General features: G+C 34.2%; 2 protein-coding genes and 1 non-coding gene across 3 annotated transcripts; 1 reads left to right on the top strand and 2 right to left on the bottom strand.

The window, feature by feature from the left end:
* Positions 1-218: 218 nt before the first annotated feature.
* LOC146922566 (putative glycerol-3-phosphate acyltransferase 3) lies at positions 219-2,783 on the bottom strand. The gene is made up of 2 exons (XM_085715435.1): positions 2,014-2,783; positions 219-1,328 (listed from the first exon to the last, which is right to left on the bottom strand). The coding sequence occupies exons 1-2, from the start codon at positions 2,590-2,592 to the stop codon at positions 438-440; spliced, it is 1,470 nt and encodes a 489-aa protein (XP_085571561.1). The 5' UTR covers positions 2,593-2,783; the 3' UTR covers positions 219-437.
* A 662-nt stretch (positions 2,784-3,445) lies between these two features.
* LOC146922567 (uncharacterized) lies at positions 3,446-4,473 on the top strand. Its single transcript, XM_085711565.1, has 2 exons — positions 3,446-3,451; positions 3,701-4,473. Exons 1-2 carry the CDS (start codon positions 3,446-3,448, stop codon positions 4,346-4,348), a joined length of 654 nt encoding a protein of 217 aa, XP_085567691.1. The 3' UTR covers positions 4,349-4,473.
* A 9,057-nt stretch (positions 4,474-13,530) lies between these two features.
* On the bottom strand, positions 13,531-13,637 carry LOC146922568 (small nucleolar RNA R71). Its single transcript, XR_015013049.1, has one exon. It is a non-coding gene; the product is annotated as a small nucleolar RNA R71 (small nucleolar RNA).

Consider the following 13,637-nt stretch of genomic DNA (forward strand, 5'->3'; position numbering starts at 1 on the left):
GGGAAGTGTATATTTTAACATAAGATGGGAGGGGAGTGTAATTCAAGCATCTTTGAGGGGAGGGGAGGGGAGTGTAATTTACTCAATAATAAATAAGTTGTATTTATTTAAACTTGTGTAAACATTTACTCTTTTACCCTTATAATATTGTGTACATCACAATCATTATCCTTTGATTTTACTTAAAGCTATAAACATATAAAATTGACAATAAATAATTCTCAACAGAACAACTGCAATGCCTATATAAACATCTAAAATTATTACAATTTTTTGTCACTATATAACAACATAAAAATAAAACAAAAATATAAAATCCCTCACCACACTACTGACCCACCAGGTAATATTCATTACTTTAATTAAAACTAAGATAGAAATAGGAAGTTGAGATGTGAATGTGACACACAAATTAACTTGTAGGTAACTTGCAGTTATTATGACAAGGATTGTTTGTTATTGCTACTCACACCTTCATTACCTGCCAAAATCATATATTTGTCTTTCCTAGTCAAATTGGTGCAACCAAATCCCAAACTCTTTCCAATTTCATTTTGCACAAAATTAGCAACTTCAACAGGAGATTTTCCACCTTTTTGACATGTTTGTGATGTTGGTATCCTCTCAAGTATTTTAACAAAGTAAACAGGATTTGGATTCAAGTAATGAAAAACAGGATCCAAACATTTATATCCACCAGCTGTTGTTCCATAAAACATACTAACCTTAACATCAACAGCAACAGGAACAATATCATCAGTTAGTTCAGCAAACAAAGGACTAAACCTTAGCAAGTAAGGCTCTCTACAAGTTGTTCCTTCTGGACACACTACAAGGTTTCCTTCACAAAGCATTTTCTCCATTGAATCCCTGTCTCTTGCTCGGTCGCGCGTTAATCGCGTTGTTTTAATAGGGGAAATAATCTCATTGACTCTGCTCATGCTATATGTGACTGCTGAGAGTGGTTTGTTTATAGTGTGTGATATATAAAGTGGATCAAGCAAAGTTCTATGGTTACACACATAAAGCATATTCTTTTGATTTTTTTCGTTTTCGGTCGAGGTTTTAGGGCTTGAAATTGTGCTTCTTGTCCCTGAAAATGCTAATATTGGAGCTGATGCATTAAAAGGTAATGAAACTCCAAATGTTATTCTGAAAATTGAAAGAAATAGTCCAAGTGGTAACCACATGAACATGACTAGTGAAGATGTTACAGTTGGCATGAAAGCCAATCTTCCATCATGGAAAATCAATGGCTTAGGAAACAACTTTTTTGGTAATACACGCCAATTTCTCCTCTCATCAGAACTTAACATAAAGCAAATCTTCTGCAAAAATAGAGAAACAAGATCACAAAAAGTTATTATTTTTAGACAAAAAAAAAAGTTGGTGTGTTTGAATTTATTGTGAGTTTGACGTAATCACAGCGTGCCACCATGATTTTGGGACAATCATTCCCTACAATCAGGAATCGCAGTATACTAGTATTAATGCGTAAAAATCGAATAGAAAATAATTTTAAAATTAGAGTTGTGTTATTTGAACAATTATTTATATGACAATTTATTGACAATCAATGTTTTACAAAGAAAACGAAGTATTGACATAAAAATCAAAACAAAAGAGAGAAAATTAAAATATAATATGAGTATGAAAGAAAAAGTTGTCACAGAAGTTGTTAAAAAATAAAATAGTTTTATAAATATCATTTTTTTTTAATTATTGATCAATGATTCAAAACCATAGTATTAAACCGCGAAATTAGACAATAATGCAGATTTAACACTAGAAAATAAATTTAAAATTATTGATCAAAATCGAATAGCTAAGATTTGTTCATAGTCGCTAATTAACGGAAGGAGATCCATAATAATTTTAACAAAAGCTACACTTCAGAGCTTAAAAAAAGAAAACGACGGTGTCATTATGATTTTGTCAAAACAATGATTCAAAACAAGCATGCCATGTTTTTAAAGTGTGAACATGTGTGTATGTCCAAAAAAGAAACCAAACCTTGTAATGAGGGAAAAGTTTCTGGTCAATATACTCAATATGGCTACCAATAATACCAATACTATTCTCTTTGCTTGTTGCTTTAACATCATAGGAAGTGGTTGTTTTATGTTTCTCAAACAAACCCAAAAGGTAACCATTGTATGACTTTATGTCTCTTGCTACAATAGCTTCAACCCCTAAATAGTCTTTCAAGAAACCTTCAACCATTATTCTTGGTAACTTACTAGATGCAACTTTTCTCTCACAACACATCACAGCTTCAAATCCTTCCCAACCAACATCTTCTAAGTAGAACTTTGGAAGAACAGCCATTCCTACCCTTAAAGTGTCTTTTCTTATACCAAAAAAGGTTAAGAAAACCATAATCTTCAAACCTAGTTGATACTCACCAACTAACCATACCAAAGGGTATGAAAGAAACAAAATGATAGATCTTAGTATTCCACCAGCTTCAAAGGAAACTAGCATGAAGTAAGGGAAGAGTGAAGTGGATCTTAGAAGAGTGCCTTCAAAATCAAAAACTAGTGTTTTATTTGAAAGTTTAGAAGTTTTGTTGGCAAGTGAAAGGTTTTTCATCTTGCTGCAGGTAAGGTTGGTTCTTTAAAACAAAGGAAAGAATTGTAGTTATACTTGTTTTGGAATAACTTTATACAAGAATGAGATGGGTTGGTGTTATTTCTCAGTCAAATAAGGGACTTCACATCTCAAATACTATTTATCTTTTGTCATAATGTTTTGAGTGTAGCTAGGCTACCCTTATTCTTATTAATATTTTTTTTTTTAGGAAAGACTATATATAGGCTTGACATAGTCTAAAATGTGGATAACACTTGGGTGATATTAGAGTGTCAATGTCATATGATATTGGTCTATCACAATCTCACAAGTGTACAAAATGATAAAAAAAAAATCCTTATGATAAAAAATCCATATGCTTGGCCAATTTTCATAAAAATATTGTTATAAACTTCAACATCCTATTGTTTGGATAAACAAAACATTCAAGATTTCCAACTTTGTCATGCAAAAGGGTCTAACGATACAGTTTGTTGTCTGCTTGCATGTTATTCATGTGGAAGTACTCTTTGATATATTTTCGCGAATTCGCTATTACAATGGAAAAAAATATATACGAGTCAAAAACTTAGTTACAATATGGATCTTTTGATCATGATTGGATGGTTCAAATCTAACTAAATTTTAATTGCGTAATTCTAGATAATCTATTTCCTTGAATATATGCTTATGGTCCTTGAATATATATCCAATGGTTGAAACCTGCTGTTTAATCGTGGAATTTTTTTTTTCTGACCCTATTGCCAAAAAAAATGAAATATTTGACCCCCTTTGAAAATTATTTACCAAAATGACCCACTTTGGGAATTTTTTTTTTTTTGTTTTGTCTTTTTCCCCATTACGGCCATTTGAAATGGCGGTAATGGGTCATTTTCTCTTGCACACCGCCTGCTGCACCTGCTGTGTTCAGTTCTTGTCTTTTTTTTTAATTTTTTTATTCATTACGGTCATTTGGTTTGGCCGTAATGAATTTTTAATTTTTTTTCGTTTTTCCTTTTTTTGGCACAATATATTTATTTTAAATTAAATACAAATAATAATAATTGATGATAATGATAAAAAAATATTAATTTAAAAACACTAATTATTTTTGTGTATTGTGATTAAGGGAACACGCAACCTACCTGTTACACCTATAGTCCAATCAACCTACTATAGATTGGCGTGCCTTTTTGCCGAAAGGGCTCAAGGTGCGTTTGCAAGGGTAGGTTCTGGAGACGTGTTCAGTGAATATTGCCAGAACGTGCTTAAGGATGACATTGTAAAGTCCAACACCCATCATGTCGAACAGTTTGACCGACAGATGTATACCTTCTCTGTCCGTGAGACTGTCAACTATAGGCAGGGAAGGCCAATGGGAACTTTCAAGGTTGATCTTCAAGCAAGGTGGTGTGACTGTGGGAAATATCAAGCCTTACATTTGCCTTGTTCCCATGTCATAGCTGCATGTTCTTCTTTTCGCTATGATTACACAACCCTTATTCCAGATGTGTTCAAAAACGAGAATGTTTATGCAATCTACAACAAAGCATTCAAAGTAGTCCATGACAAGAGTTATTGGCCCCCATATGAAGGTCCTAAGCTTTTCCATAATCCAAACATGCAAAGACTAAAGAAAGGTCGACCCAATAGTACTCGCATTAGGACTGAAATGGACGAGGAGGTGGAAGAAAGGACACCGACACCGAGACTGTGTGGGTTGTGTCGGCATCCCGGTCATATTAGGAGAAATTGTCCGACCAATAAAAAACGCTAGTTAATATTGTTATGTATTATGTGTTCAACCTATCTTTTATAAGTATTTATGACTTGTTTTTTTACCTTCAATCAAATTTCGTAGTTTAAAGAAATTAAGCAGTTTTGTGATTTTTATTATATTAATTAAGCAGTTTACATGAATTGAATGACATAATTATTGATAGAAAAATGTAGAGACTAGAGCCCAGACTATACAAACTCAAAAAATTTACTCCATGTGAATTTTGTACTGATCATGGAGTTTGAATCTTGACATGCATTAGTCTTATAATGCATGACAAGATTCAGATTCTTTGTTCAATACAAAATTCACATGGGGTAAATTTTTTGAGTTAGCATAGTAAGTGCTCTAGTCTCTACATTTTTCTATCAATAACTACGTCATTCACTTCATGTAAACTTATACAAAGAAGAACCAGGAAGAAACCTTGACACACTATCTTAGTCTTCAAGCTGAGGTAAACCTTGTGCTATGTATAATATAATTATTGTATTTAAATTAATAAACTAATATTTATTACAATTATAATTAATACTTATTTATTTATTATTATTTACATTAATAAATACATATATTGTGCTCAAAAAAAGGAAAAACGAAAAAAAATTAAAAATCCATTACGGCCAAACCAAATGACCGTAATGAATAAAAAAAATTAAAAAAAAAAAGACAAGAACTGAACACGGCAGGTGCCGCAGGCGGTGTGCAAGAGAAAATGACCCATTACCGCCATTTCAAATGGCCGTAATGGGAAAAAAGACAAAACAAAACAAAAATTCCCAAAGTGGGTCATTTTGGTAAATAATTTTCAAAGGGGGTCAAATATTTCATTTTTTTTGGCAATAGGGTCAGAAAAAAAAAATTCTTAATCGTGTGATCGTAAATAATCCATTTGCTAAAACCCCTAACCACATGTAGCCTCACAATTTTTTTTTTTTTTTGAGGGAAATGTAGCCTCACAATTGTGGGCACCAAATTGTTTAAATGTGATGTTTCAATAATCATATCAAAGTAACATAAAGCCAAGAAATAAATGAAAGATGACTACGTGGCAGAGTGGTCATTGTCCATTCAATAGTTTAGACATTAGAGCAGCGTATAGCCATCAACTTTGGGGTTACATTTCATTTTGGTAGATGAAAAAAGGACACTGATACACTACTGACACCATTAACCATTCCCACCAAGGCAAGGGAGACATATTTTTAGTGTTATCTACAATACGTACATCAACTAAATTTCTACTTTATTGTGTTAAATGGAAATTATTTCCATCCACATCTTCCATCAACGATTACAAAACAAAGACATTTTCTGTTTTATTCACCAGTTTTTCACGTATTCTATTACTATTAAAAGATAAAGAAAGTAACTCTCACTAGTTTTTAACATCCAAAGTGCTTGATATACAGATATATTGCATTTGAAATGAAACATTTCCAAGTTTGGAATCATGTGCAATTTTTAAAATTATGAATATTTAAAATATAAAGAAAGTTTCTATTCCGACCATGCAAATCGAAAGGATATGAAAATTTTAAAAATCAGAAGTGATTATAGTGATGGATTTGTGAATGAATTTTTTGTGATTTTTATTTTCTAAAACTCTACAATAACTTAAATTTGTATAAAGAAAAAAATAGACCTCTTAAAGAGATGAAGCGTACCATGATACATGAAACTAAAATTTAGTTTTCCAATGAGACCTAGTGGCATCTGTGCCACCATCAGTGAGTTTTCCAATGACCCCTATGTATACAAATCCCTTATTTGGAAACTCTATGGAGTCTATATTCCCTTTCATGCCACCGTTTTCGTTACCAATGGTTACTAGGGAGTATCCTTATGGTATGCCAACAAGAATTATGGCAGGCCTATTTACCAAGGCATCTAAATATGCAAATAACACAACAACATTGTTTTTGCCTTATAATACACATTTGGCCTCAAGATCTGCATTGAGTAATCCTGGTCGAAATGTACAACCACCATTAACTACAAATTCTCTAATGTCAGTAAGACAACAAATGGATGAGAGTAACCATGATATGGTTAACATGCTTACTCAACAAATAGTCACTATGTTCAATCCATTGATTCAGAACATAAATCAAAGTTACCAGATGTTAGCCACTTAAATGGGTAGGATTGCTGATTTTTTTGACACTCCTCAAGTGCGTAATCAGTAGATTCCCTAAATACAAAATGTTAGGCCTCTCTAAACTGTTGAAAGGACTAATAATGAGGGAAATCCTGTTAACCAAGGGCAACAACAACCTGTTGCCCAACTGGTTGAACCTCAAATACAAAGAGAGGTTGAAAGAAACCCAGAAGTGGTTTTGGTTAATAGGAATCAAAATGCTGATGAAATAGTTAGAAATGTCCAACAAAATAATCTTGGGGGGCTTAATAAATTAGCCAATATGGTCAAAAATATTTTGGCCCAAAATGGCCTCAATGTGGGTTTACATGGACCAAATTTTGTGTTAGCATTAACTAAATATGTGTTACAAACTGAACTTCCTAAGCGATGGAAAATCCCCAAGTTCACAAAATTTGCTCGAGATACTAGCGAATCAGATGTCGAATACGTTGCCCATTACCTAACCAAGGAAGGAGATATAGCCAACAACAAGTATTTGACAATGAAATATTTTCCAAATTCTTTAACCAAGAATGCATTCACATGGTTTACAACCCTATCCCCACATTCCTTGCAAAATTGGACCAATTAGAGAGAGTTTTTCATGAACAATTTTACATGGGCGAATCCACGATTAATCTTAAGGAATTGGCTATTGTGAGGCGTAAAATACCTGATTTTCTGAATAAGTTTAGACTCTTTTAGGCAAGATGTTTTACACAAGTCCATGAGCATGAGTTAGTTGAAATGGCCTGGTGGCTTACATTATTCCATTAGAAAGAAATTAGACACTCGACATTTAATGGACATGGTCCAACTGGCAGATAGAGTTCGACAAGTTGAGAGGCCAAAAGCTGAAAAGGCTAGGACTAGTAAATAGGACTAGTAAATACCATAAAAAGGAGAAGGTTGCTTATGTCGAAACTAACAACAGTGACCAAGACTTTGACATAGTTTATGATTATGTTGAAGAAGGTGAGGTCAATGTGGTAGAATTAAAGTCTAGACCTTTGTATGTGTGTAAAATGTTAAGGCCATTAGATGGAAAGAATCATGTCGAGCCAAAAAATGACAAATTCGTTGCAAAAACATACATGTTTGATATTACTAAATGTGATGAGATATTCGACTTCTTAGTTGTTGATGGTCAGATCATAGTGCCTAAGGGCCTAAAGACTCCACCATTAGAACAACGTAAAAAGAGAGGCTTTTGCAGGTTTCATACTTTTTTTGGGTCATAAAACCTCTCATTGTGTATTTTTTTCAGGGATTTGGTTCAGAAGACTTTATTATGTGGAATGTTATCTAACCCCCAGTGGTCGTTTGGTTGACCGCCTACCTATTTGTATGAATGGGTAGACAACGTGCATGGCTAATTTTCTTATTGCTTGTGAGTTGCTTGAGGATTGGCGTCGAGCTATCTCGTACCCTTGCTCGAGTCTAGTTAGGCTCTGATTAGGGTGTCGAGCATTTATGTTTTCTGTCATTTATCTGTTTTTGGATTTTATTTGATGAGACTATGGTTATGTATATGAGACCCAAGACATGGTGTTGGATTTTGTTGTTCACGTAGTTGAGGATTATTACATGTTGAGATATTTATGTATGATGATTTTCCGCTGCGAGTTTTATGAAATTGAAATTATGCATGTTTTGAGAAAACGAAGATGTAGCATTTTGAGCTCTTTTGATTTAATTGAATTAATTGCATGATTTTTTACATATCGGGTTTATGGCATTACATCAACAAGGTGTTAGTCGATGGTGGCGTTGCAGTGAACTTAATGTCATAATCCTGATTGAAAAGAATATTCAACACCAACTTAAAGCCTCACAACAGTGTTCTTTCAAACTATGAAGGAAAAATGGTCATTCCCTTGGGGCCATTCAAGTCGATTTGGCAGTAGGAAGCGTCATAAGGCCAACACTCTTTATGGTGGTTCCTTCCAAAGATAACTTCAATTTGTTGCTTGGAAGGGAGTGAATTCATGGGGTAGGTGTTGTACCTCCGTATCTGCATCAAAGAAGTGCCATCTGGAGAGAAGATGGTTTGGTCGAAAACATTGAGGCTGACCAAAGCTACTTCATGGGTAAATTAAACCATGTGACTAGAAAAAATTTCGACAAAAATTTGGCGAATATATCGTCTGTTATACCCTAATTTTGGACCTAAAAATACTTGCTCAAAATATTTTTCCATCTCTGATATGTGTCTATTACTATTAAGATTGCCAATTTGATATTGTTTACCCTGATATTTTACTATGTGTTAACCGCATGTTTTATTGCCTTTGTTTTGAAAAAATTTCAATTGTAACTTTGTCTATGTTTTCTTGCATTTTAAACCATTCAAATTTGCATTCCAAGTTATTTGAAATTGTCTCTGATCAATTGCATCTTTCTCTGCATTTTATTTCAATGTTATTTGCAAAATTCATAAAAAGGGGTATTTTAGTCATTTCCTGCATTCAAACTTATTCTAGTCCTTGAAATTTGTCTCTGAGTTTTTTCAATTTGTTTGTATAAATCCTTGTTTCAATTCCATGTTAAAATCCATTTCAAAGATTGCATCTGAGTCATTTTGGGCCAATTTAGTCCCTAAGGGCATTTTAGTCATTTCCTGTGTTAAAACTCTATTTAGTCCCTAAAAAATTGTCTCTGAGTCTTTTCAATTTGCTTGTATAAACTCTTGCTTTAATTCCCTGTTAAAATCCATTTCAAAAATTGCATTTAAGTCATGTTGAGTCAGTTTAGTCCCTAGGGGCATTTTGGTCATTTCACATAAAATTTTGACAGAGAGAGGTTACTTTAAAGTACCTCATTTATGTAGTTGGTTCATTTTAGTCCTTTTTGTGTTTTTGATTGGTTTCACTTTACGTTATTTTCAATTTACATTTTTTACCCAATTTTATTTTTAATTTGCATTTTAGTCCTTCAAAGTCTTAAAAAATTGCATTTAGGTCCTTTTGGTTTTTAAATTTGTCTTTTTTAGTCCTTTTTTCTTAATTGTCGTTCAGTCCTTTTTTCTATTTTGCAGTTTGGTCCCTTTTAGTTTTTGATTTGCAGATAGGTCCTTGAAATTCCAAAAATTACAAAAAGGTCCTTAAGTCCCAAACTCAGCAAGACCGAGTTAGTTACAAGTTCAAGTCCACGTGTCAAGCACCCATTGGGTCACAGGTCCACATGGCAGCCTATATAAAGGCCATATCATCAATGCAACAGTACCAAGGACCATTCATTCAGTGCCAACTCAACAAACACCAATCCCATTTCTCTCTCTTCTCCACAGAATCAAACCCTAACCTTTTTCCAGAAATCACCAAGAACACGATGAAGTTCATGAAGAACTTCATCCCCAAATCATAAACCCTAATTGTCCAGAATCAAAATCCATACCAATTCATCACAAATTCGTATCAATCTCATCACAAACAAACTCAATTCAACAATTATTGCACCAAACTAGTTCGAATTTACAAAAAGTCTCAGAGGTTCTCTGAAGAATCTTCATCATCGAACTTTTACCTTCGCAATTCTAGCATAGATCCATCACCAACGGTGACGAATCCAACGCGATCGCGAAGGATTTGGTAAGAAAAGAAGAAGAAGGATTGAATTCGAATTGAACCAGAGAAGAAGAGGAATGTGTTCACCTATTCATCTTCAGTTCGAAACAACAACGCAGCATTCACCAGAAGATCAGGGAAAAGATTCAAGAAGCTTCTTTCATCTTCTCCTTCGAATCTCCAAATCAAAACACAGGTAAACACGTAAAACTTCTCAGTTTTTCTTTAAACACATCAACGAAGTTAGATCGAAGTAGATCAGTGTTTTCTGGAAAATATATGTGGAAAAAGATTCAGATCTAAAAAGTTTTTGAAAAACCGTAAGTTTAAACCCCGATCTACTCCGTTTTAGCCACAATTTCGCAAAACTAGTTCCAGAACCATAAAGAGGAGACTCAGACGAACACAACGATGTGAAAATCTTTTAGAAAACGTTCAGGTACGGTGGCGCCACCGGCGAACCACCGTACCTCCGCCGTCATGTTCGTCGAAGAAGATGAGCAGAGAAGAGGAGAGAAGTTGCAGAGCTTCTCTCTCTAAAACGTTGTAGAGAGAGAAGAGAGAAGGAGGAATGAATTGGACCGGTAGGCTTGTGTTTATATAAACACCTGAACCGGTTCGGTTCATTTTGGTTCACTCTTCTCTTGATCTGCACCGTTTGATCTGCCAGATGGTGATGTGTATGGCTGTGATGCGTTTATCATGTGCGCCTGTTTTCCCTTGCTGTGGTACGTGTGTTTTAAACCCTTGGATCTAGGGTTTTGATGAAGTTGGATCAATCCAACGCCTCTGAGGCGTTTGGATGATCCAGATTCGCCAAGAACTTTGGGCATGGGCCTTTATTTCGTTGCAGTTTCATTTTTTCCCTTTTTTTTACTATTCTAACACTGTGTTTTGGTTTTTTACCACTGCTTTGCCTAAAAAAATTTGTAAAAATTCCTAAAAATATTTCTAGGTGTTCTTGACAATTTTCTTGACATCTTTGTGATATTGTCACATGTTAAAATCTGATAGATAATATGTTTGATATTTCTTGTTAATTGTTTACTATTTTTGTTAAGATTTGTGAAGTTTTCACATGTTCTTGACCCTAAAATCTCACTATGATCTATTGATCCTTGATATGTGAGTTCACCATGTGTATGCCTCTGATTTGGTGCTATTCTTTACTGTTTTGAGGTTTGATTTGTTAGTTTCTTGTTTTACAAGTCATGTGAATATTTCTATGTGAAAACAAAGTGTGAAATGTGCTTGAAATGTGTCATAATTCTTGGTTTGACATTGTCTTATTTCATGTCATAGTTGAAATAAAACACTTTGAAAATTGTCATGGCATGAAAATTATAGGCTTTGTGTTTATGTGAATTTTATGATAAAATTTAGGCACATTTCACCATTTTTGTGTGCTAAGAACTTGTTACTTCTTTGTCAAGTTTCCTTGCTTTACTATGCTATTTTACTTGCTTCTATTTCAATCCCTATTATGTCTTATGCTACTAATCCTTTCATTTCATGTTTCATTCATCCATGAGCATCTCATCCTCCATCTTATATTTTTAGTTTCTTGTTTCTTGCACTTTAAGTTTTGCCAAAGCTTAGAATGTAAAACCTAGGGTGGTGTATTCTACTTCATGCAATTTTAATTTCTTGCAAGACCATAGAATGTAAACCAGGGCATATGTAAAGGACAATGGACTCTAATGATGTACACCGACACAAGTGATGAGTCATAGATTAGTCTAATTTAATGCTTTATTTAATTTAGTTTTATTAAAGATTTAGTTTTATTTTATTGCATTTTATTTCCTTTTAGAATATTTTACTTTAAATTGCTTTTTATTATATTTTAGGAACGAATATATGGTGGAAGGTGTCTTGGAGCAAAAGAAAGAGGACTGGAGCAAATACAGTGCAAGAATACGAAGATACGGGACAAAAATATGTTCCCACATAGTCAGAAGCTTGGCACGGCCCGTGCCAACATATGGCACGGCCGTGCCCGTCCCCAGAGTCCACTTTTGCTGCTTTTCTTCAAGCCCAAGTTACCCTGTTGCAGCTTTACCGTTTTATCCTTTTAGTTGCTTAGTTTCTAAGTCAATTGTAAAGCTATAAATAGAGTAGCTCTCCACCATAAACATTCACCCTTTTACTTTGCTTAGAATATTTATATTTTCAATAAAAGTCTTTATTTCTTTACTTTCTTTCTCGCAATTTTACTTTACTGTTATTTTCTCTCTTCTTCCCCTATGTCTACGATGAACATGAGTGAGTAGACTTCTTCATCTTAGGATTGTCGGGGAGTCTAAATGACATAATCCTAAACAAACCAAGCTTAAACCCTAATTTCTATGTAACCCTAATTTCTAATCTAGATTCACCTTCTTAACGTGGATTAACAATTATCAAACTGTGGAAGCAAAGCGGAGGGTTTGATAATCGTTAATCCATCATCCCAAACATCAATTCATAAAGCGAGAGCGGAGTTTTGATGTTGGAACAAGTGAATCTAGACAATAATTGCAAAACAGTGAAATAGTCTTTGCAATTATTGAGACAAAGAGAAGTTTCAATCCTCTATGCATCTTCTAGTAATCAAGTCAGCGAAATATGCTTGGTTACTAGAAGTAAACTCTCACCGGACTTTCATCGGAAAGGTGAGGGGCTAAGGGAAACCGGTCTTTAGAAATTAGTGTGTAAACCATGAAATTAGATGTTTAAGTCTTGTCTAGTGAAGGGTTTGTTATTATGACAAACCAATAATCCTAAGGCTCTTTATTAATATTGTTATTTACCTTCAGCAATCAAACTCCTCTTTACTAAACTTTCTCTCCTCTAATCATTCTTTAAAAAGTTAATTAAGTTGAACAACTGCCTAGCGGAACGATACTCTTACTTACTACTATTACTTCGATAGGCCGTGCACTTGCGGTTTGGCCCTATCAAGTTTTTGGCGCCGTTGCCGGGGAGTTAACTAATATAATTAACTTTTTCTTAAGTGATTAGAATTCTCTCTTCTTCTTTCTCTTTTCTTTTTCTTTTTATTTTTAACTTTTTTATTTTCCCTTCATCATTAACTTCTTGGAAAGCATAAAAATAATATCAACATGGCTGAAAGACGTGCTCTTAAAGAATACGTGACTCCTTCAACGGAAGAGCCATATGTTATTATTGTGTACCCAACGGTTGAAGATGAAGACTTTGAAATTAAGCCTGCCCAACTTAAGATGGTGCAGCAAAATTATTTTTCGGGATCCCCCGATGAGGATCCCAATCTCCATATCTCAACTTTTTGGCGGCTCACCGTAACATATAAGAAAAACCAAGAAACCTTAAGACTGCACCTCTTCCCTTTTTCTCTAAAGAACAAGGCTCTTAATTGGTTCCATTCCCTAAGAGTTGGTTCCATCACCTCATGGGACCAATTGAAGCGTGAATTTCTCATCCGTTTCCTTCCTCCATCAAAAATCGGCCAACTAAGAGCAAAGCTTTTTCAATTCACTCAAAATGAAGGGGAATCTCTTCATGATTCATGGGGACGTTTTAAAGATATGCTTAAAATTTGCCCCCTCCATGGACT

This window comes from Medicago sativa, chromosome 5, assembly GCF_051527215.1.
Source record: "Medicago sativa cultivar Bolivia chromosome 5, Bolivia_mono, whole genome shotgun sequence".
Taxonomy (NCBI): domain Eukaryota; kingdom Viridiplantae; phylum Streptophyta; class Magnoliopsida; order Fabales; family Fabaceae; genus Medicago; species Medicago sativa.